The 24,815-nt window shown below is 38.1% G+C and overlaps 1 protein-coding gene and 1 long non-coding RNA gene across 2 annotated transcripts in view; one reads left to right on the top strand and one right to left on the bottom strand.

Moving 5' to 3' along the window:
- LOC127425588 (uncharacterized) overlaps positions 1 to 13,153 on the top strand; it is a 53,522-nt gene extending 40,369 nt beyond the window's left edge. Inside the window, exon 3 of the long non-coding RNA XR_007894638.1 lies at positions 11,688 to 13,153. This is a non-coding gene — a long non-coding RNA (uncharacterized LOC127425588). The remainder of the gene's footprint in view (positions 1 to 11,687) is intronic.
- On the bottom strand, positions 1,047 to 24,531 carry LOC127425580 (E3 ubiquitin-protein ligase MYLIP-A). The gene is made up of 7 exons (XM_051671715.1): positions 24,292 to 24,531; positions 22,246 to 22,436; positions 10,488 to 10,673; positions 9,003 to 9,200; positions 7,345 to 7,509; positions 5,009 to 5,420; positions 1,047 to 2,840 (listed from the first exon to the last, which is right to left on the bottom strand). The coding sequence occupies exons 1-7, from the start codon at positions 24,376 to 24,378 to the stop codon at positions 2,658 to 2,660; spliced, it is 1,422 nt and encodes a 473-aa protein (XP_051527675.1). The 5' UTR covers positions 24,379 to 24,531; the 3' UTR covers positions 1,047 to 2,657.
- Positions 24,532 to 24,815: the final 284 nt, after the last annotated feature.

Here is a 24,815-nt window from a genome sequence, read left to right as displayed (position 1 = left end):
GCGATACCGTATCATACGGGACGGGTGGCAACCCTAAAAGGGTCCATTGCAAGTAGACGCACAATTTAAAGAGGTAAAGCACACGACCATAACTTTCAAAGTTACATTTTCTCTAAGTAGGCTAGTCATTATATGGTTGTTTTGCAGCAACCTCACTTAATTTAATATGAAAGACATAGGATGTGACTTGGCATGGCAGCCTACATACAGGATGTCATGTGGGTCAAAGCTGTTTGCCCCAAAAGCAGAAGTATGGTAAACAAAGGGAGATCTACTGTGGCCTTCATGAACAAGCTGCTATAGACACGTGCTATTTACAGTATATTTGTTCAGTGACACATCTTACTGCATATTAGCTTATCCTCAGATTCATAAAGGAAATAAATATGTGAAGATGACTTATCTTTTAAAAATCTAGATTAAAATGCATGCATCAAGTTCTTAAAAATGAAATATTTGTATTCTGTTTCACACATATTTTCCTTTCATTTTCAACAAAAGTTTTGATTTGATGCTTTTAATTAATATAAACGTAAAAGTAAAAAAGTAATTAAATCTTTTCCGAACACTGAATGAACATTTAACATCACAACCATTATTTAAGTCATACATTTGTGACATTCTTCTTGGTGTTTTATCATTTGACACCCTGAACTAATCTTGCTACTGTATGTCATAAATTGTAATCCATATGCCTAGTGGTTAAATCATTTAAATAATAAAATTAACCACTTTCACTTTCTACTTTTGTTTTTGTGTTCTTTGTGCATATCGCCACCTACTGGGCAGTGAGGAGAATTTATAGTACAAAAGGACTTAAATATTGTTCTGTTTCTCACCCACACCTATCGCCTCTGAAGATGCAAGTTTAACCACTTGCGTCGTATGGATTACTTTTATGCTGCATTTATGTGCTTTTTGGATCTTCACTATTTTGGCATCCATTCACTTGTATTGTATGGACCTACAGAGCTGAAATATTCTTCTATAAATCTTAATTTTGTTCTGCAGAAGAAAGAAAATCATACACATCTGCGATGAATGAGTAAATTATTTAATTTTTATTTTTGGGTGAACCATCCCTTTAAGCCCTCCAAAGCTCTCACCGTGGATAGTAAAGTCTTCAAAAGGGAATAGGAATGATCAATTCTGAATGGAACACACAGTCATGGGGTTCTAGGGGTCCTCTGTGAGATCATTTCCTGATTTATGGTTTTCTTGTCAAATGACATCAAAATGACTTGTATGTTGATTATACCACACTGACTTAGATTTGGCTGACAAAAGTCTTCAGATATTAACATTTTAAACAAAACTGCCTCGCCATGTATTAAAATAAACGTATAGCATAAGCTGTGCAGTACACAGCACGTAGTATTTCACACTGAGCACAGCCCAAGTATGGTCTCGCAGTGCCAAAGGTCATCTACTGACCTGTTTGTTTTTTTACTTTGGGTTTATAATAAACTGGAGTAAATTTGTCACCAATAAATTGACACCTTCTCATTTTAACAAAAAGCAGGTAACTAGGACAGTTATACAATAACATGATCATGCACACAACTAAAACACAAAAGCAAGGCAGGTTAAAAAAAACCCAGCTTTATTAATACCGCTCATTCAAAGAAATATAAAAGTTCGAGTTATTTCTCTATTTACAGCGCATAGTTTTTGCTTCAAACAAACAGAAACAAATCCTACATGTACAAATTGAAGAAAAAAAACATCCCCTGCTGTGCCGGTTCGATATCGTGTCGGCAGTAAAGAAAATAGTTCTCTTCATTTTTCAATAATAGTCTGTGCAAAGAAAGAATGCATGTCAAACACACGGTGTTGCTGCTACATTAAGGCAAACCCCTAGGAACAAAACACTTAGGAAACTCCTTAGTAAAGTGACAGTGGCGATAAGTCTTATTTTTACTTTCCTACAGATAAATTCCATACAAAAAAAAAAAAGTTAAAATCTCTTAAGGTTAGCATTGTACTGATATGATAATTCAGTACCCTTTAAATTCAAAGCAAATCACATGTTGACCATAATAGTGAAATAAAAGCTTTAGAAAGCAACACAATCCACTAACGCCCATTCAGGGTTTGGAGTGTTGGTTATAGAAGCAGTGAATCAACATGTAAACGGAGGATCACTAGTTGGACAACATCCTCTCTGCTCAAAGTGCTGCGAGGGTTGGCGCCCCTCATCATAAATACCTTGTCATTGGCATGGAAACCACGAAGACCTAAAAAAAAAAAAAACTCACTCAAATCCCCTGCAAAAGGAACATACTGAAAAGTGGATATTGCATATTAAAAAAGCACAAATGTAAAACTCAATTAAATTAGGAAAACAAAAGCTACCATCTAAACAATATAATTCCTTGTCACTTAAAACAGATTTGTGCAGGTTATGAGGCAAATGTTTGCAGCATGCTATGGAGTACTGAAAAGTAAATAAAAAAAAATAAAAAAAAGTAGAAACAAATATTTATCAGATCAACTGATATAATTAATTAAAAAAGTCACATGACACACAAATATTAAAGACTAGGGTCCGTCAATGGTTCCAAAAACAACATTTCTCATTGACTCAACCATAATGATGTGTGGACACTTAGTCGGCAACCAAGTCAAATTAAATAAAAGTCCCATGGAAGGCAAGCTTAGTTTTGGTAGATCTTCTCACTGGTGGAGTATTCGTTGGTAGTGCAGGTGTGGGCGGCCATTCCACGGTGGATGGGTTCGGGGCTATTGCCACCAGTGATGGTCAGGTTGAGCAAACTGGTGCATGTAGGCAAGTAGACATGCTGGACGTGTTCCACCTCTGACCGACACACTGGACATGACTGCAAAGAAAACACATTTAACTTGGTAAACAAATTGAAATGGGTCAGTTGCTTAATTACAAATGCCAGGAATATTGTTATATTGCCCTCATATAATGATATAAAGCGGGGGCATAGTCACTTTGGCATTTAGCATTGTTACGTAAACTATGTATGAATAGAAAAAAAAAAAAACCACGGTAGATATAGAAAGTCATGATGCGATTGCAAAACAATTCTCGTTGCATCTTAGCAACAGCATACTGAGCAAGTCTTTGGCGACTTGCTAAATTCAGTATAAATATTCTGCTCTGATTCAGTACTGGAAATAAAACAAACAAGTATCATAACCTCAGCCACATCCACACAAATTATTTTTCACCACATCTGGACATCATTTCAGAGCGGCATCATCAAGTGTCTGAACAGGAGTAAAAATAAATAAACAAATAAACCTGTTTTCTACATAGTGTGTTTAATGACAAACTATACATGTGCAATATTTGGGGCAGCAGTGACTTGTTGAATCGTTAATCTCTCCAGGTTTATGTAAATGACCGCAAGTAAGAGGCTGCAGTTCTCTGACGTCAATTATTAGCTGTCCAATCACAATAATCCATCAATGCTACGAATCGCTCTTTTTGTAGCATTGCATGCGCTAGCTCTATGCCTTACCGTGCTATTCTCAATGCAATCAATCTCTGGAAAAAAATACATCCTTTTGTAAAAAGAAAACATGTATAGTAGGCAATTCAGAAACTCCTTTTACTTCGTAGACAGCAAAATGTGTACGCAAGGACAACCCAGAATAGACTGACAACAGCAAGCTTATCTGCTTCACTACGAGTCGCCCTTTCCCCAATTTCACAGCATTTGGACATCATTTCAGAGCGGCTGCCTCAAGTGTTGCATTAACGTTTTCTACATAGTGTTTAATGACTAAAATGTTTGTGTATTCATGAAATTACTCAAGCTACAAATAATGGGCTGTAAATGTAAGACCACTATAATAAGCATATAAAAATATATACATCAATTAAGTACCTATTAACCACCCCCTCACCCCCCATGATGGGTCATGGATGACTAGCATTCGAAAAAAGTGGGTTGCAGTGGGCAAAAGTTTGAGAAACCCTATATTAAAGTATGCAATAGTAAAATATTTCTGTCCAGATTTCTACACTTTCACACGTTATTTTAAGGCTCTCCGATTAAACCCACGAACCCTTATTTTACATGAAGAAAGACCTTTGAGATTCTGCGTTTCTTCATTCTAACATCTCAGGAGTGACACAGGGCTCTTCTGGTCACTGAATGAACACACAACAACAAATAACATTTGACATTACATGACACGTTTACTAAAATCCTCGTTTATATTTTCGCAGGAGTGCTTGAAGCCTGGTTCAGAAGTGGTTAATGTTTACGCTCTCCTCAGAGTCCATGATGTGGTTGGAGTTCAATTGAATGAGACACTGAAATGCACAGTTAATTCCCTTATTTGGACAGTAAAATGTGATTGGAATTTAAAGGGCACAATAACCGCGATCAGACGATTATGTAATAATCACGACAGGCCTAATCGCAATGCATTGGTGAATAAATGTCTCACACAGTATGACTGCATTTATTAGACACAGTGTCAAGTTAAAAAGAACTTATTTTTATAAACTTGAGACACCTGCTTTAGGTTTCATTTGTTGAGCTGCGATTAGTTTTTTTAGCACAGGTGTCACCAAGATCCAATGTCCTTAAGTTGTTTAGGTCACAAAGAGGACTTCATGTGACTGTTACACATGATTCCACATTGTTCTTCACCCAGAAAAGTTCCAGCATTTGATAAAGGGTAAGCCAATGTTTTTTGCTTTTGCTCTGGTGTGCTGAGGGGCCGCCGTGCCCAATTAGAAATGTGGATGTTTACCGTTACTATACGGTTACGAATGTTGCCTGTGATGCTTGAATAAAATACAGCATATTGCAACAAATTTACTTGCTTGGAGAAGAAATCATAATGGACAGTGAGCGATTTCGGGTTCTGACTTAAAATTTGACGATACCGTTCGAGTCACTTGTTCTCTAGAATCGTGCTTCAACTTAAGGCCTGTGCAGATCTCTACGCCATTGATACAAAAGTTATATTGTACACAGTTGCAGAGCAAAACGTCCCTTTGACATGAATGTTCCCTTACCTGCAGCTGTGCAGCACAGTTTTGGCAGCAGACCATGTGACCGCAGGGGCAAAACGCGGCGTCAATCTCCTCTTCGCAGCACAGCATACACAGCAGTGCCTCCCGCAGTTTCTGCAGCTTCTCCTGCAGCAGGCGGCTCTGCTGGCAGCCCCCGCAGTCCAGCACCCCCTCCTGGTCATGTGAGGGCGAGCGCGATGAAGGGGTGCGCTCGCCTGGCCTCGACATCATGTCCACGATACCAGCATTGTAGAGCGCACGCCTGGCATAGTCGTAAACTTCCTTGGAGGTGCGGCGGATGTCGAATACGTACTTCTTGCCCAGGTTGATATTCTCATTAAGGAAGAGTGAAGCCAGATGACCCTTGAAATCTCGGCTATATTGCATCATGACTGCATTGGTCACCGTGTCACATCTGTGGAAAAGAAACAACATTACCGGTTAGCGCATTACACGTTAGCAAATTATCTGCTCAGTGACAGACACAAAACAGCTCAAGTGATCCATGATCCATTATACATATGGGCCACAGGTGCTGTTGTTGTGGAAATGAAAAGATGGCACCATTTGCTAGAAGTTCAAGAGCACTAGATGACTGGGTTCTCCAATGACTGGGCAATTGAAGCTTTTATCCAGGACTGAAGTATGATGTTAACAGCACCATGAATGTACACACCAACACATTAAATAGGTGAAAGGCAACAGAGTCAAGCATGCCATTTTATGACGAGGGTTATGTAACGCTGTCACTCCGGTCTAGGTTGATTAATGGGAACGTGTTGCTACAGTGCAAATTCGATCACTGGTACCCATCTGCTTTTTCACACAAATTCTTTAGAATTTAAAAGGAATATTCTGTGTTCAAAAGTTATGCTCAGTTAACAGCATTTGTGGCATAACGTTGATTACAACAAAATAATTTTGACTTCATAACTGAAAGCAGTTACAGTAAGAGACTTAAAATGTAGTGAATGGCTAATTTATAAACACTAAAATACGGTTTCAAAAGTACAGCAACAATACATAAACTACTAACCTTACCTGTGTAAAGCTATACTTCTGAAACTGTATTTTAGGGTTTATGGACAGATCTCATTCACTTCCATTTTAAGTGCCTTACTGTGAAATTTTGTGTGTTAAATCAACATTATGCCACAAATGCTGTAAACTGAGCTCAACTTGTATTGAACCCAGAATATTCCTTTAATTCTTAGATTTTTGGTACAGATATTTTGTTCTTGGTTACTTTGTAACATCTTAACAGCGTAAGGTGCTCTTCCTACTAAGTGTACCATGTACAGAGAAAGTCCAAAACAAGCGTATAATCCGGTACTTTTCTAAACAACCAAACAAGGACAAAACTCATGCTTTCTCAGCTTACAATATAACAATTCAAACTGCTGACACAGTTGGTTTCTACTAAGAAACAACACTTCAACAAGAGAGTTTTACCAACAATAACTAGGGCAAAAAGAGAATACTTGTCTGTGATAATGTCTATAATTAGATTTTTTGAGTGGTTCAGACTATGTCAGGAGGCTAACAGATAAGCTAAACCAGGATAGACACTGTTCCAAAACTGTTTGAAAATGTTCAGTATATTAAAGCTGATGTAACTTTTTCCAGTGTTAAAATACTTCTATCCCAGATTCGCAGAGACAACTATAAGTAAGCCATTCATAGGTACATTTTCTTGAAGACTGTAAATACAGTGTCTCTGTAGCCCTGCGTTTGTTTGGAGCGACCCGCTTTGACCCGCCCCAACAATGTCCACCATTTTGGATGAACACTGGTATTAGCATGTTACTAATCTAACAACGCAGAATTTAAATAAGCATAAAATACCATAACACACCATTTTTATTGAACATTCAGTATTCAATCAAGTATATTTAATTATATTTGTATATTCTGTAATTCTTGTGAATCGTCTGCCATTATGGATGAACATATTCATAAATCTGCATTCAGGTATTGCCTTCTCTATGAAAGACAAGCTATGCTGCCTAGAATTTGGCAAAATGAGGTATAGGGCAGCATAATGCTGCAGCCAATCTTTTGGAACAGCCATCAAGTCAAGAGTGTGCCTATGATTAAAATGCAGCCTAAGGTAGGCAGCTCACAAGGTTTTAGAATAGAGTTTAAAGTAACAGTCCTGTGCACAAGGCTTGTAGTGGTGAGACTGGTGAATAAGTGACAACTCCTGCCTAAAGGAATGTTAAGGTGGAACAAATAACAACTAAGAACCATTTAATAAATGTAATGATGCATCATTTTGCTCACTCAAGGGTTTTAATGATGGTTCCACCTCTGAATGTGCCTGTTTTAATTCATCTCACCTGTAAAAGGCATGCGTCTCTGTGATCGACCGGTACAGTCCACTGGCTGCCCGATTACTGATCAACTTGAACAGCAGGACCACACTGTCACTGGTTTCCTTGGTGACTGTTAAGTACACACTTTTCCCTGATTGTGTGGCAATTTGTATTATGGGATAAGATATCCTGCAATAAAGGGACAATGAGATATTATGCAAAGGCAGTGACAGCCCAAATAGATAGATTTTTTTTTTTTTTTTTTTTGCAGTGCTGCTCTTTGGCTTTGCTAAAACAGGTACCCAATATTCGATTTGGGGTATCAGGACTCAAATTTATTAAACCATTTATCCTCTAAACCAGTAATTCCCAACCAGGGGTACGCAAGTAGGTTCTAGGGGGTATGCAAATAGAACTAGATTTTGCTACGTTGAACCTAATAAAAAAAATAAATCTTAAAAAAAAAAAAAAAAAAAAATCACATGAATGGCTTAAAATAAAAAAATTAGGGAAGGGTAAAAATATTGATTTTCCAATTAATCAAGATCTTTATTTGACCCCGATATCGATCTTTTACTCTATGCGAAGTCCTTTTCACTGCATGTTAAGAGTAAAAGTTTGGTTTGACATCCTGTGTAATGTGTCCAAAGACAAGATCCACGCAATCCGTTTGTTACTGAATAATGTCTCTTTCATACCCTTTCTGTTCTTTAAAGTTTGTTGATCAAAAACAAAAAAGAAACATTAATTTTAATCAAACATGGCAGGGATGCGCTAAAGAAAGTGTGCATACTCTCTCGTTAATATGCGCTCACTGGCAGAACTGCTGGTAGTCTTAAAGAAACAGTAGCTCTTGTTCTATCTTGTATCAATCTTAATACTTGTAATTAGTTCAAATTATGCACGTAAACAATAAACCCAATAAAACATATTTATGCAATATAATATATTCAATTTCAAGATATTATATTGATAGAATACATGGAATTTGTACATTTTAAAAGAGCTCATTTGACCAAAATTATGAAAAACTAATGCTAAAATAAAATTTGGTAAAATTAATATTTCGTAATGTACCAAGTTAGAACTAACAAGTTACTAACCCTGTATAATTAACAGCATTAGCTCAGAGAAACTTTAATTTGTAAGCAAAATATACATAACTAAAAAAATACCCGAAATATAATTAATTATTATCATTAAAAATAATAAATTTTAAATGATAATGTTAAATTATAGTCTTTAGTACATATTTTTGGTTTTGTGTCGATGAAAGGGTACTTCAGCCTTACTGATGGCACTTTGGGAGTACTGATGGCAAAAAAGGTTCTGAAACACTGTTCTAAACAACATGAATTATTTTTACAAACTCAATTCAAACCACATCCACATGTATTTTGAAATTGAATTAAAAATCGGATTTTAGGAAATGTGCTCGGTTTTACACTAGCTAGTTTTTCACTTGCAAAATGAGAGTGTGGACAATCAGTTAAAAAAAGATCTGATTTAAAATCATATCGTATTTGGGTGCAGTCTGAACAAAGCCTTTGTGTACCCTGTACTATATAATATAATATTTATGACAGTGTCATGTACTATGAGATTTGATTGTGCTTTTGGCTTCGTGACTGTTCTTTTTACATAATCAGCACATTAAGGTTGTCATCACACTGTTTTCTAACCTGTTAACCAAGGTGAAGTCTTCTCGGCAAATAGCGATACCCTCTGGCCCCACTCCGATCGCCAACCTCTGTCCCTCTGCGTCCCGCACCCAGTGCCACTCTACTCCATAGTGATCCAGTGATGCAACCAGCTGCAGGGCCTGGTACTCCACAGAGCCCTGACTCAGACCCTCCAGGGCCTTGTGCTTGGCTATGATACTGCCAAAAAACAACAGAGACACTTTGAGCCTGGGATGAAGATGACAGGCACAGAGGCTGAAAGACTGATCAAATGAAAAGAGGGGGAGAAGTGGAGTTAAATGTAGAAAGTAGGGGGGCATGATATAACCGCAGCCAATACCTAATTGACAGATAAATAAAAAACAAAAAACAAAAGTGGAATTACTACAGATATTTTCACCGATAATTTGTCAATTAATTAATAGTTGTATCTAACATTAATATCTAGCATGTCAGCCACCAACAAAGTCAATCTCTAAGTGTTGCCATTTACAAAGCTCCTGTTTTTTTCCTTCTATACTTCAGTCTTGCGGAGTCTTTGATTTTAAAGCAAGTTAAAATATGATGATTAATCACTGCAGACAGGTTTGTTTAACTCACTATGATTGCATTTGATTAGGCCGTCCATTATCTAACCAAAACAAGCTAAGTTTGTTTACACGTGCACACCCCTGGATTAGATGTGTTTGCATACAGATTAGAAATGTTACAGTTCATGCATGTCTTAAAGAAGTCAATATATGAATGTGTCCTCTGCAGAAGCACAAACATACAATCCATTTATTTGCAAAGCTTAGTGGTAAAATGCATATCCTCGTTAAGTGTCTTATTGTTCAGTTTCCAAGTTTATCAAGGTAGTCTTAAACATACTTTGAGACTCTTGTGTGTAAACTAAATATCTGCAACCCATTTAAAATCAGTTGTGAAGAGAGAAAAAAAAATAATAATAATAATTAGCAATGTTTGCTAAGACAAGCCTTACTATTGCTCATACTCAGAGTTAAGGATATAGTCAGCTGTTAGCTCTCTATTGAAGAGTAGACCAAGTAATTGAGGGTGAAATTACACCCCTTTTGCCACTAGTGTGAATTATAAGAAATACTGTGGAAAGTAAGGACTCGGTTAGCTTCTTTTAGGTTGCAGTTTATAGGATCTGCAATTTTATTTTAACAGAAGCTGTAGGTTTTACTTCCATTTCTGTACACAATGATTTCATTTGTGTTCATATAAAGGCATGTTTACATGCATGTTAGGCTTGCTTTTTTCATCCACTATATGACTATTTACATATTTAATTATAGACCAATATCTGACTAAATACAAAAGTGCAAATGGCTAGACAAACATTAAGGTCATCTGATGTGGAGTAATTTCTTTATCGATTTATAACTTGGGCGACCTGAATGCATTATAGGATCTTAAATCTGTCATAAAAACACAAAGTTGAAAGTCTGAGAGATAAATGTGACTGGCATGTAGGCTCACCTGTTGATGGTTGCTTGGTTGGGCTCTTGGCCACACAATTCAGTGTACCAATACTTGGCTGTGTTCTGGTTGTAGTCACCAAACTCTGCCTGGGCGAGAAGGGCGCTGAGCTCTTCGGCTTGTTCAGAGCACATCCGCAGATGTCCACGATGAAGATCCTCTTTCACATGCATAAAAAACAGGTGTCTGCAGAACAGAAGAGAGACAAAGAAAGTGAAAGAGTGTAAGTAATTGACAGAGGCAGGTGACTGGTCATAATGTGGAATGTGAGGGCGACACATGGAAGGAAGAATTCGACAGGTGGTGCGACAGGAAAGTGAGCGTGCGTGCAGACTGGAGCAAGTGACAGGGAACTTGGATTACAAACACATGCCTTTCACATGCTCTCACATTTGTTCCATCTAACTAACTTAGAAATAAAATTTTAAAATGTAACCTTCACTTAACCAAAAATAAAAAAACTGTAAAAATTTTATCTTTGAAGAACCAACCATCTACTGTATATGAGCCATAAAACGATACCATACGACGACAACACAAACACAGTATTAAAGAGGAAAAGCACAAACTAGAACTGCCTAACAATCAATTGAAATAACTGATGGTCACTTTCACTTTAAAAACAAACCTGAAAACTTTTAACTCCTGTGTGTTCTTGCATGTATGTGTGAAGCTGTTTGACTTTCACTCCTGTCTCATTGACCTGTGTCTCTTATCTGGCAGTGAAACGACCCTAGCGGCTATACAGTCCCTAATGCACAACCCCGCCAGCGTATTGCAAAATAAGCCTGCATCCTCCCAAAAAACATGAACGTCGCACTCGCTACACACAGCTGACAAGTACTAACATAAGCTGACAGAAATACCTATAGCTGTAATTCAGAAGTGCTAATGAGTTTTTGTGAGGACAAGTCTCTTTTTAGCTGTCTGTGGGATTGTCAGTATTTGTCCTTTGATCAATGAATGGGGAGGTGTCAGGGTTAAACCTTGACATTAAAGTCACATAAACCAGGGTCCCCCCCCCACAGGTTTTCATTGATTTATTTATCTTTATTAATTAACTCTCTCTCTCTCTCTCTCTCTCTCTGGGAATGTTTGTTTTTCACATTTTAAGAGTCTGACTACTTCCTGCTCTGTGGCAAATGAAGAATACTGTAGACAGATTCCATTGTAATGACTGAATGAGCCTGTATTTTGCAGATGAAGTTATTTCCTGGTTCAACAGTCACTAAATGCTGATTAGAAGATTGTAGAGCCGAGGAGGGCGGGGCCAGGCTGGAATGACGCACGCCCGGTCCCCAATCAGCCTGATGGGGCGCGCGAGGGATAAAGGCGGCCGGGGACGACATTTCGAGAGAGAATTACAGGCAGCTGCCCTGTGTGTGGTTATGTTTGTGTGTTTTTGGTTAAATTGTACATTAAACTATTATTTAAGTTGTCAAGCTGGTTCTCGCCGCCTCCTTTCCCTCTATCCCCCTTTCAAAGATCTTGAGAGAGACCTGAAAATCTGGAGAAAACAAAACTATAAACCCAAAAGGTAAATAAAAATGGCTACCAAAAAAATAAATGGAAACAAAAACAAAGAACGGCAAAACCAAAATGTAATAATAAAAAATAAATAAATAAATAAAAACCCAGAACAAAATAAAAATACTAAAACAAAAACAAACAATAAAACACAAATGTAAACAAAAAACCAAACGAACCATAAAATGTAAAGAAAAACAAAAAATTAAAAAACCAAAACTAACCAAGACAACAATTTCAATAAAACAAATGAAAAAAATAAATGTTGTGCGTTTAGGTGTTTGCATTATAGTTCAATTCAGGGGAAAACAAGCTATATCAAAATACACATGCACACGTCACAAGCTGTATCAGCTGCTCATCTGCTCCAGTGGTTTTCTTTACAAACCTGTCAAACAGCTTGACGGGTGATATACTGTCTAAACTTCCTTACTGCTCTCTATTCTTCCTGCAGTGTAAAAGTTAAAACCAACTTAAGTTCGATTACATAAATCTGACCCCAAGCACTTGTGTCCCCATACCCTTATGTGCAACTTCACAAATGTCAAATTAAGCATGTCCCCTGAGATTAAGTTTAGACCAAACAGGACTGATGTTTTCCCCCAGCATGCCTCTTTCCCCAACGGCCAACAGAGGAGCATGGGAACTCTGAAAACAAGCTGGGATATATTCCTGCACGCAGGCGATGGATCTTTATGAAAAACAAACACCAGCGTATCAGTTCGCACAATGTTGCCGACAAAACCCCCTACTGATAAACATTGCGTTTGGATGAAAAAGAGTCCATTAAAAGAATTGTTGGAGTAAAAGATGGAGGTGGATTCATAGGCTAGACAAATAAACAAGACCTGCAGTTTGACAAAGGGAGTCTCGCCCGGCCTGACGAGGCACTTCCCTGGTGACATCACACTCATGTGATGAATTACCTGGCAGGTAAAACAAAGGCAGCTTATAGGGGACAGGGGGGAGGAGGGCATGGAAAGGTTACTAGCGGTCAAACACAGTTGTCTAGGATGAAACATGCAGTGCCGGTTCAGTCAAGCTTTTTACACTGCTAATCTTAGAAACACGCAACTGTGCTGATGCAGTTAGTCACCACCAACAAACCCTGGCACACTATGTGCTCTTCAACAGCTTACACTGTATGCAGGTCTATTAAGCTGGTGTGAACATACAACTGAAATAAAACAGATGATACATCTTATGAAAAGATATAATAAAGGTCTGCAGTTAAAGACCCATTTTGATCGACCACTAATAACAACAAATCACAATAAACCACCAAGTAATATAGTTCATTAGCCTAATGTTTTGTAGTTGTAACTATAAGTAAACCATCTGTTTTACTAATTAAACGTTTTCAATTGTTACAGATGCTCGTGTACATCAAACAAGGCACCTGGTATTGCAATATGTCAACCACAAAGCTCTTGTCTGTGAGAAAACAAAAAGCATCTGGCTGTTGTCAAGTCTGGTATCTTTATACTATCAGATCAGATTAGTGGGGTTAAAGGGGGTCTGGAGGGAACAGGTGTCGCCCAACTCTCTCTTACCCTCTATCTAAAGAGCCTCCACCTGTTGAATCCTATTGGTCCTTTCAACAAGAAGGGATTGAGGCCTGGGGCTTTCATGTTAGAGTTTAAACAGACATCATTAAGCTTATCCATAACCTTTATCAGCAATGACAACATCTGCCAGGGGCCTTAAACAATAGGGGAGCACAAAACAGAGTCCATTTTTCCATTCAGCTCTGCATGCGTGCATGTACATACACTGCCTAGAAAAAAAATTTCCACACCCCATTTTATTGCGTTTACTTTCAGATCATGGAGGTTTTTAACCGAAAAGTTTGGCCACACCTCAACGAATACTCAATTACTTCAAAGTGAAACTAGGGCAATTACAGACAAACTAATAAAATGAAAATAAAATAATTGAATGCATACAGTATATATTTAGCCCCTTGCTTTGACCATCCTGCACTAACCTAGAATTTACAAACTCTCCTTTGCTTTTCACAAAGCATATGATTTCAGAATAAAAATACACTATCACATCCCCACAAAAAGAAACAAATCTTCAATTTGCAGCTAAATTTCTTAGCACTAGATTATGTAACTGGAAGAATTCAATTAGAAATGCCTGCATCATTTAACTGACAAGAAATGGGTCACTGTGTGAGATGAAAGAGAGCTTGAGGGAAAGTTTATAGAATCATCTAAAGTTTATCAAATTATTCAGTTTAGCAAATCGTCAGTCTTTTTATCAGCCCAATTTTTGGTTTCAAACAGAAGCCAAGCAGAATTTCACATCAAAAATAGCTGGTGGTTGGTTTGTCAGACATTAAATGGGCTTAAATATAAAAGGCTGGACATGGGCAGTATTTAAATACGTTTTTTTAGCGAAAGCTACAGAACATTTTACATTTTTGAGTAACCAATGTTGAAGACCAACTTAAACTGAGAAAATGTTGCAAGACTCTATCCAGTTAATCTTTGGATTCTGGACAAAAACTAACCAAAATAAATAAAATGATTTGTATAAAATAAAAAATGTATATGTATATACATATATACATACATACATACATACATACATATATACATATATACATATATACACACACACACACACACACACACACACACACACACACACACACACACACACACACACACACACACACACACACACACACACACACACACACGATACAAAAAAATATATTAAAAGGCAGTTTAGTTAACTTTAGTTCTCGGTCTACTTAACCAAAAATAAACACTTTAATAAAACTAATGACAAAAATTATTAAAAATAAATTAAATAAAATTATACATTATATAAATACACTTGAATTAGCTATATAAAAAAAAAGTATTTATTTATTTATATATAAAAAAGGAAATACTCCTGTGCGCTCGCGCACACACACACACACACACACACACAAATAAATAAATGGTTTTAAGCTTTGAAGTTAATTGTTGGAAGATTAAGTTCTCGAAATTCTAGATTTTGAAATTGTTTTTATAAAATTGAATTTAATTAATATAAAATTACATTTAAATAGAAAATATAATACAAATGTTATATAAAATGCTGTTCAACTAAAAAAACAAAAAACAACAAAAAAAAACAACAATTTAGTCTAGTGATTAGTCTACGTTCCCTCTCTCTCTCTCTGCTTAACCTTACAGGATTCTGGCCACTATTTTTGAGTCACTGTGCCAGACCCCCAAACATCTGGCCCCCAAAAGAACAAAACATTCCTCTGAAATGAAACGAGAAGCTTCTGCCCAGAGACTACAACAACGAGGCCAATCCGAACAGGACTTTCATTCTTTTCAGGCGCCCTTTAAAACAATGTGGTTTCAGAGTTAGTCAAATAACATTGCTCTGAGCCATGCAGCGGGGGTTACTTGCAGTCAACAAACTATAGTAAACCCTGCCATCATTCCGTGCATCACAGGTAAACACTTCCTCGATAAAACAGTGTTAATCACTCGTCCAAACTTGAAATCCAAATTTAGAGAAGTATTCAACCAACAACCGGTATTCAAACAAAAATATGTTTTGAGTAAATGCCTCTGGTAAAGCAAGTGTTCCGCAAACAGCAATCAATGTGGGCGAAAAATAAAATACCCACAAAATTTAATTGACAACACAACCTCATACCTGAATGATACACACTCAAGAAAGGTGGAGGTTACTATAGTTCATCCACATGGGTGGTTAAACTGGTTCTGACGTCTTTGGAGCGCATGTCATCCTCAGCAATGTACAGGGCTCCAGACTAAAAATATAACTTAGGAGCCAAATGGCTGTTTTTAGTTTAGATTTAGATTGCTGTTCAGAAACAAGATAGAAAACCAAAGAAAAGGAAGTCTGCTGATAACCCATTCACTAAAGGTTTAATAAACAGTATATTTAGTTGAGAAGATAAGTTTGCATTTCCTTTTGTCTCAATGTCCACACCCCTTTCATAATTTATACAAATAAAAGAGATAAGATCTTTTTTTTATTATTATTTAGTACTGCTCTTCAGAATCTACATTACAGATATTTACATAAAGTATTGTTTGCATATAGTAGTGTGTTGTCTTCTTGAGCATCAATGAATGTTTGCACCTTGTGTAATAGTTGTGTACAAGTCCCTCAATTGTCCCAAGTGTCAAAAGCTTGATCATCACACACACACAAAAATTATTATAGTTTTAAAATATTGCCTTACTCTTTCTTTACTGTTACCGGATGGCCCCAGAAACAGAGACTACAAGAGTGCAAACTGAATGAAATCCCAGATGCTGTTTATTGTGCTACTCCAAACCCAATCACTAATTACCAGAAGAAAAGTGGTACACAATACGAGACTTTTAATTATAAAGAAGCCCGAAATACACAAGGGACTCTTATTTTGAAATGTCACTCTAAGCTCACTGACGGCTGAGAAAGTGAATCTGATTCAAACTGCTAACCTGAGCTCCTGAGTTCAAACCTTCAGTTCTTTTCAGGTGATTCATGAAAAAGATCCGGTTCAAAATAGTCATTTGGTCACGACTCTCGTGCGCTGGGTGTTGTTGTTGCGTGTGGTGCAGCAAGCTCGTCAGAAACAGATGGGTGAAAAGTGGCGCGAGACACACTTGTGCGCGCTCTAAAAATATATTCAATAACTCACAAGGTGATATCTGACAAAACCGCATATGAACATACACAACCCGACTGTCGCCAATGGCGACTAGATTTTAAATTATTGTCGCAATCAATTATTTTTGGTCGCATTTGCAGTCTGGAGCCCTGAATGTAGTAACTCAGCAAGACACAAACCGCTCTAGTAGAGAGTGAAATACACATTTCCTTACACAACTACAAATGTAATCAAGATTTTTTTTTTTTTTTAAATGGATGAGTTGGATCAGATAGTGAAAGAAAAGCAGCCAACGAGTATCAAACATTTGAACATGACAGCGAAGCATGTGAAATTTAATCCTGTTATGCAAACATGTAAATTTAACCTAATATCACCACATTTATTTAGCAATATACATGTGTTTGGTGCAAAGGAAGCAGTTTAGTAATTATGTAATTGGTTCAAAATTTAGTCAGAAATAGATATTTCTGGCTTTTGGAACAGCACACATTCACCTTTGCATTGGTGATGGTAATTTTCCCCCCATTTTGGCCTTTGGGCCTCCATATTTGGGGAGAATAGAGATGAGAATAGAGAGAATAAAAGGAAATGATGGGAAAGAGAGAGGGGAAATTTCATCTCCTGTAAATGAAGAGAGCTGGATTCGAATTCATGTTTTCAGCAAAAGTTTCAAAGCATTTGCAGCAACCGCTAGGCCACGGCTCCAGCACATACCGTGTTCTTTGTGTATGATACGCACAGCTTAGGAAGGGTCTTGTAAGTCACTGTCCTCAGGGTTTTCAAGAGATGTCCTGTGTTAAGGAGGTAATCAGGAGCTTACAGGGATTGCTGGTGACCTGTTTGCTGGGATTGGACGTGGGGTGAGAGTGGCGAGGTTTGTTTCGGCAGTTGTCTGTTTAGATTCATGTTGACCCTGAATAACACCCGAGTTCCAGTTCCTGATGACAACACCCAGGGCCATGACTGTGAACATAAGCCATGAGATCATGGAGGCGTGTTTTGCATATTTGGAGGCGTAAAAAAACCAGTGGTTGCAGCACGTATGAGAACAGTGTAGATGTTTTCATGTTTTTGAAGAGGAACCAAGAAGCCAGGGTCAGAGTATGTGCGCACAATTTAATATTTTTAGCATTATTTGCTCCCCTTCCTGAGAGCCTGCTGTTAAATCTGTGGACCGATTAATGTTTTAAAGAGTCTTTTATTTAAAGTGTACTGTGCCTCTAACGGCACCAAGCTGGTGCTCAACTGGTTTAGCTGGGAGGCTAGCTGGTCTGAACAACTAAAAGGTGTTCAAAACTAGTCTAAATCCAGCCAACTGTCTAACCGGACCATGCTGGTCGACCAGCTAAGACCAGCTTAGGCTAGTTTTAGGTGTTTTTCTTTTTTCTCAGCAGGGCATTTATACTTATCAGTAAAGCACTACCTGATTTGTTACAACTGGGTTTAGGGGAAGGGTTAGGATTGGGTTATAGTTTCTCTGACCAATGAGGTAGCATTTTCCTCATGGATATAAACGACTCTTGCCCTGCCATTCTACATTTCAGAAATTCGTTGACTCAAGGGTTTGTGATAGTCTGTGATGCAACTTAAAGTTAAGAACATTTTGCTGAAACACAATTTAACAGACAAATGAGAATTTCAGAGAGGCTAGTCCAGTTGTGCTTTCAAAATTCCAATTCGCTGCATTCACGCTTAATTTCAAACCGACACGGCTCTTTTCACGCCCTAAAAAAAAAGGCTATTATGCATTCGCTATATCACATGAAGCTGCGTTTGTATCGGAATCCAAGGTTGCGTGCAGGCCTGCAAGACAGTGTTTTAGAAAGCAGTCAAAGTGAAAATAGAGCAGGGCAGATTAAGAGGCGTTTAGGAAGTGGGAATTTTTTTAACACATGGTGAGAGCAAGAGGGTGAGTGTTTGTGGTGAAGAGGAGGGGTGGGGCTGCCCTGATCCTCAAAGGATCGAGTAATGCTCCAAGCAGGATTAAGCCCTCAAGGCTGGCGGTTATCCTTAAACTATGCCTCGTTTAAGGATTTTATCCAACCTGAAATTAAAAACAGAAAATGTGGATGTCCAGGGACTGTAAACGCAACCATTTCTGCAGGGTGCCTTTTCCATACTAGTAAATATTTCTAAATATGTCTGGCAATCATCCACCAGCACTCTGCACTGAGGAAGTATAAGGATCTATTTTTGGAAGATGCACTTAGTCTAATGAACATGAGGGACTGTCATAATAATGGACTACAGAAGCTAGTTTTTCATTCAGCCCGCTCCAGGTCTTACATAAGCAGCTTGCCGGTATTCCGAGGACTGTGCACAGTTTAGTGCATCTTACATAAGAGTGGACAGAGATAGAAAGGAACTGGAGAGAGTGTGAAAGCCTGAATAAGGTTCCAGCCCTGGAGAGGAGCTGAATGCAACAAGGCTCCGTGCTCGGCCCTCTCTTGTTTCCACATTACCGACATAGTCTCTTCATTATATTGGATTAAAACGTAATAATTTTTGACTATGAAATAACTTTAGTTTTTGGCTGATGTTACCAAGTCCTCTTATTTTAAAACCCCTCCCCTCAAAGCACCTGGTTCTGTTCTTGTGAGCAACACACACACTTTTTATAATCCAATAATTTCGCCATCCTTTTTTTTTTTTTTTGTTGCACGGAATATCACGTTTCACTTGGAAATGCATCACATTACGAAAGTAAAATGGGTTGTGAAGGCTCTTTGACTTTAAAAGTTATATATTGTCACAATACATTTTGACAGTGACAGATCACTGTCCAATCAGCCCCTCTCATGCTTGGCACAGTATTTTCCTGATGCACATGTGCATACACTACTGCACTCTCTTTCAGTTGTAAATCAGAGCGTTTGGTCCTCTGGAACAGTTATGGGGACTCTAGTTTCCCCAAAGGCTGCAAGACGTTGACTCTTTTCCAGAGCTAACAAAACAGAGCAAAAGTGTCCACAATGTGAACACAGAGACAGACCTGATGTTTATGCATGATTCTACTTACATTTTCTGTAGGGAAAACTATGTGGCTGCAGGCTGTGTTTGTATGAGCATGTAGTGAATACATGCCAGAGCTCACTCGCGGTCAATGCGATGCATACTGGCACACAGTGTCAAAGTAGGACAGAGGTCATTGCACAAAGAAGGTTAGAAAACATGACCCTGGTGGCTGGAGGCAGGGGTGCATAATGCATGCATGTGCACACACACGCTCACACACAAACAGTCGACAACAGTGCCAGAGGGTGAACAAAGGGCTGTTTTAATGGAACAGCAATCTGTGTTACACTCAGAAATTCCCGGCAGACATCTAATAATCAAGAAAGTTACGCACATGGCCGATTGAGTGTTTGAGACTGACTGTACTAAAGAGTTCACAAAGCAGCTATAGTGTGCTCGAACGTGTCCGTATGACCTCACGTTCAAAAGAGTATACTTTGAAAGCTCTTTTTTAATAAGGCGAGGTCATGTCTCATCACAACATATTCGCTCATATCGCAATACATATGTCATGATTCAATTAATCATGATGCATCACAATATCATAACTGGAATGTGACTGAAACTGTGCTGTAGTCAACCTACTTCATTATTGAACTGTTAGACATGATAGGAACAAATGGATTACTAAAAATATAGACAGTGGGATCTAAATATGTATCTACAATTAATCTAGCAGTGTTCATTTTCATACAACGTTAACATGCTTCCTCTATTAAACACTGAATCAAAAAGCTGATCAAAGCTTTGCTCTCATATTGATGTCAGCTAAGAAACAGTCTCAATCCTTGCCATCTCAAATTCACCCAACACGTCAGCTTTCACACACTGCAAGCTGTTTTCATTGCCAATTGGAAACCCAACCAGGGTGCCATAACAGCTTTAATGATCTTTAATGTGGTGTTTCGGGGGGGGGGGGGGGGGTTCACGTCCCTCCACCCTGCATCAAGAAGTCCTCCAAAATGAAGCGCAACACGTGTAACTTTTAATTAGCAGTCCAAGCCCCCCCCAACATCCTTCAATCCAGCCCGCCCACCATCTGTCAGTGAACCCCGCTAATCTCCATCAGGTCACCAGAAGACCAAGCAATCATCCTCTAAATGCAAAAAAAATTGGCTTCTGAAGCACAAAGCCTCACAAAAAGGACACTGTCCAGGAACCAGGAAACGGAAGCAAGCGTACACCACATGCTACTCTGCCAGAGTCATTCTGCCGAGAGGGCACATGGCTGTGGGAATGCCTGCAGGAGCTGGCAAACAAACCGGTTTTAGTTTAATGAAAAGAAACCAGCTGAGCTTTGAGTGCACGGAACGTCGGACTTCAAAATGGGGCGAATATTAAATAATGGCACCCAGCAGATACCAGTGGCGCAGAGAGTTCACTCTAGGGGTGGGAACCTTAAAATTACACAATTGCTTTGAGTCAGGGAATCATGATTGGTTTCCAAAACTAAATTTTTCGGCAATAGCATAGGGGCAAGAATCTTTGCCTATATAAAATTCCAATCATGGATTTTTGTGGATCAATCTAGTATCATTTTGAGAATGAACTGTGATGTATCAGAGTAAGCTGCAGGTAAACTTACTCCACTGGAAAGCAAAGCCACACACAATCTGATGCTAATGAACTATGTATGTGCAGTTCATGGGAGAACCTATTTATAACATCAAAGAAAGAGTGGAAAAACGCTGGTTAACACTTGTTTCTGCCTCTTTGTCAGACACAAACATTTCTGGGACTGACATCTTGACAGAAAGCAGAGTTCATTTACATGACAAGCATTGTAACTACCCAGTAAAATTATACTCAGACTCTTTAGGGAGTTGGCTGCTACAGTGCAGGAACGAGTCATTATGTCACAGATAAAGTCAAAATGTCAAAGTTGTGTTGAAGCCGGAACACGGCCTCACAAAAAGTCCCTAGTTAAAAAAAACAAAAAAAACAAGCACACATCATTTTCAATAAAAGAGCACAAGGGTAGGTGACACTGCCAGCTCAGTCTCTGTGGGTATGAGTCTGTGAGCTGGGGGGGGAATCATATTTCCTGCTACCGCTCACAGCACAACGACCTACAGTAACCCACAGGGAGCAGGGTTACTACAGGGCAATTCACTGTACTGGGAAAAAAAACAAAACAAAAAACTTTACAGGCTACTGTGCAAAGTAGCCTCTCTTTCGCCCTGCCCAAGACACATGACCGTAGTTGATGTGTATCTGAAAAAAACGCTTCTAAAACCAGCATTGTGAAATGAATTTTTAATATGTAACATGCCCTAGATTTTTGCAGTTATATCTTAACACAGGCATGCTCCAAAAACAAGATACAGCTAGAGTCAGGCATGGAATTCACATTAGACACAAGAGAAATAAGTTTTCTTTCTTCTGGTTGTTCATCTTCAAACTCTTTTTTCACACGGTACTGGAACGGATGTTTTAAAAAAAAAAAAAAAAAAAAAAGTGTCTACCCACAAATTATGCTGAAATGTTCATTCTCACAGCTTCCTCAAACAATGCCCATTTTGATCATTGTAATGTGCATGTTGCTTATACGCATGCGTGTTTATATACCTCGTCTGTTCCTGCAAAATAAGATGAGGCTCCACGAAGAACTTCACTCGGAGTCGTAGTCTGCAGGGTGTGAGATTGTCCATCTGCTGAGAGATTCTGTTCCTCAGGTTCAGCCACAGGTTCTCTCCCTTGCTGCCAGAAAACTGCAGCCCGAAGTAATCAATTTCTATGATTCCCAACTTCTGACATACCTTTCGGGAAAGAGAGGATTATATTTAACATCACTAGGCAAGATTAGGCAGCAAAGAGTATTCCAGAACTCTATTTGCATACCTGGCAACCAATCCTATTCTAAAGCATTAGCATATAGTTATCTAAACATCCTTGTAAAACAACTTAAAGGGCCAGTTTACCCAAAGATTTAAGTCCTTTTTTTTTTACTATAAAGTGGATGTAAAATATGAAAGTGGAGATTTACAGTAAGAAAGGACTTAAATACTGATCCGTTTCTCACCCACACCTATCATATCTCTTCTGAAGACATGGATTTAACCACTGAAGTCTTATGAATTACTCTGAAGCTCCAAAAATCACATAAAGGCACCATAAAAGTTCTGGCCACCATTCACTTGCATTGTATGGACCTACAGAGTGGAGATATTTTTCTAAAAATCTTCATTTGTGTTCAGCAGAAGAAAGGAAGTCATACACATCTGGGATGGCATGAGGGTGAGTAAATGGAGACAATTTGTATTTTTGGGTGAACTATCCCTTTAAGTTTAACATCTCTTAAGACATGTTTTCAGCGAAAGAACCTTGAATCATCGTTGATCACACCCAACCCATATGATTTTGTTTTCTTCGGTGTAACACAGGAGATATTTTGAAGGCTGCATCGAAAAAAAGCAACATTTATAATTAAAGCACAAAAAAAAAAAAATAATTACTAGCGGTTGTCAAAATAGTGCAAAACGCATTATAAAAGTAGTCCATACGTCCACTGAAGTAAGTAATGCAGGTTTGGAATGACATGAAGTGGAGTAAACATGACAAGTTTTCATATGGGGGTAAACGGTTCCTTCAAGCCACACTAAATTACATTTTTTATTTTTAACAGAAATTTTGTAGTGCAAGCATGTATTGTTCATCTGGAAGTTTCATTGGTAAAATGCTGCAGTTTACTGTAACAAAACAAGTAACAAGCTAACAAATTAAGCTATTAGTGCACTGTTGTATGGATAGAAAGTACTCCGCAAAGTTAATGAAGATAGACTGCAATGACACGCTGAGAGAAACGGAATAATTCATAAATCCGATTAAAGCCACGTTCCGGAAGCATTCTGTGTACACAAATGTCACCTCGCGCAAATGTGATTTCTTTGTTTTCCAAATTGCGATCAGACTAAAACGTTTGATTAGGTTCTCTTTTGTAGAGCATTAATTTTTAAGATCACACATCTTTAAATGTCTCTAAAAAAAAAAAGTTATATTAAGGTGTCAAATCTCTCACTTTATTAATTTATGTTTAAAAAGTTCAATGCACGAGACACCTCTGCGCTGCAGCAAATGAACTTTAGTAACCTCGAGCATGCATCAGATCACACATGCAAAGAGCACGCTTTTGTTTAGAGTAGCTCTAACTCAATCGTTTTCGCTATAATAATCAACTATAATAAGTTTAAATTAGAACACTTGTGTCCGTTAATAATCACGGCAACTTAGTTTCTTTGTTTAGATATTTGTATGTACACATGTACCATAATATGTGATTATTAGACTGATTGATGTATGGGCAAACTATGAATGTGACAACTAAAAAATACATACATACACACACACACATACATATATATATATATATATATATTAACGTGCAAAATACGATCTCACACTTTTACCCAAATAAACATGCAACCAAAGAGATAAACAACATTAAGTTTCTATTGTGTCTCACATCAACTCATTCATTTGTTGTTCACTACAGGTATTTTTGTTGTTGGTTGTTCGTTTCTATTTCTATATGGAATAAAGCATCAGTGTGCGCATTTCATATCGTAACAAAAATTCCCATTTGTTTCACATTGAGATTTCCAAGCTTTATCTTACCTTGTTCAGACAGTCTTCTCCGTTTGCCTTCGCGTCCACTTCAATCTCCATTACCACCGAATCCGGTCGAGTTACATGGCAAAGCATTTTGGAGAGGTGTTTTGTCTTTGGTCTCTACTCGTCCTCTGTGAAAAACACTAAAAACAGCTCTCACTGTTCTGTTCTCCTCTCTGAGAACCCTACATCAGCCCTTCGGTCACTTTCCTAAAGCCTTCAGTTTCTTTCTGAGTTCAGCTTTGCCCTGCTCTATATTAAACAAGCTAGATTTAAGCTCCGCCTACATCCACAACAACCAATCAGATTATGCGTATCACAGCCTGGAGCGAAAGCTCTGACAGCAACAGCAAGTTATGCGCACTAAGTGAGCTATGTTAACTTATCAGTTACAGTTTTTCTCAATCGCTTTGGCTCAATTCTCGAATGAGAATTATTTTTGTCAAAACAATAAGTTTTAAGCAAATTGCACGTGTTTTGCCACATGTGTGCAAAAAAGTACAATTGTCTACATTTTGCACAATAACTAT

The sequence above is a fragment of the Myxocyprinus asiaticus genome, chromosome 34 (genome assembly GCF_019703515.2).
Source record: "Myxocyprinus asiaticus isolate MX2 ecotype Aquarium Trade chromosome 34, UBuf_Myxa_2, whole genome shotgun sequence".
Classification (NCBI taxonomy): Eukaryota; Metazoa; Chordata; class Actinopteri; order Cypriniformes; family Catostomidae; genus Myxocyprinus; species Myxocyprinus asiaticus.
This window is presented reverse-complemented; position numbering and strand designations above follow the sequence as displayed.

Excerpts from the sequence above, each read along its gene's own strand:
- LOC127425580 (XM_051671715.1), bottom strand. The coding sequence starts at position 24,378 with ATGCTTTGCCATGTAACTCGACCGGATTCGGTGGTAATGGAGATTGAA. Across the intron at positions 9,201-10,487 it reads AACCAAGCAACCATCAACAG|TATCATAGCCAAGCACAAGG; the intron begins GTGAGCCTACAT and ends GTTTTTTGGCAG. Across the intron at positions 5,421-7,344 it reads GAGACGCATGCCTTTTACAG|ATGTGACACGGTGACCAATG; the intron begins GTGAGATGAATT and ends TCTTTTCCACAG.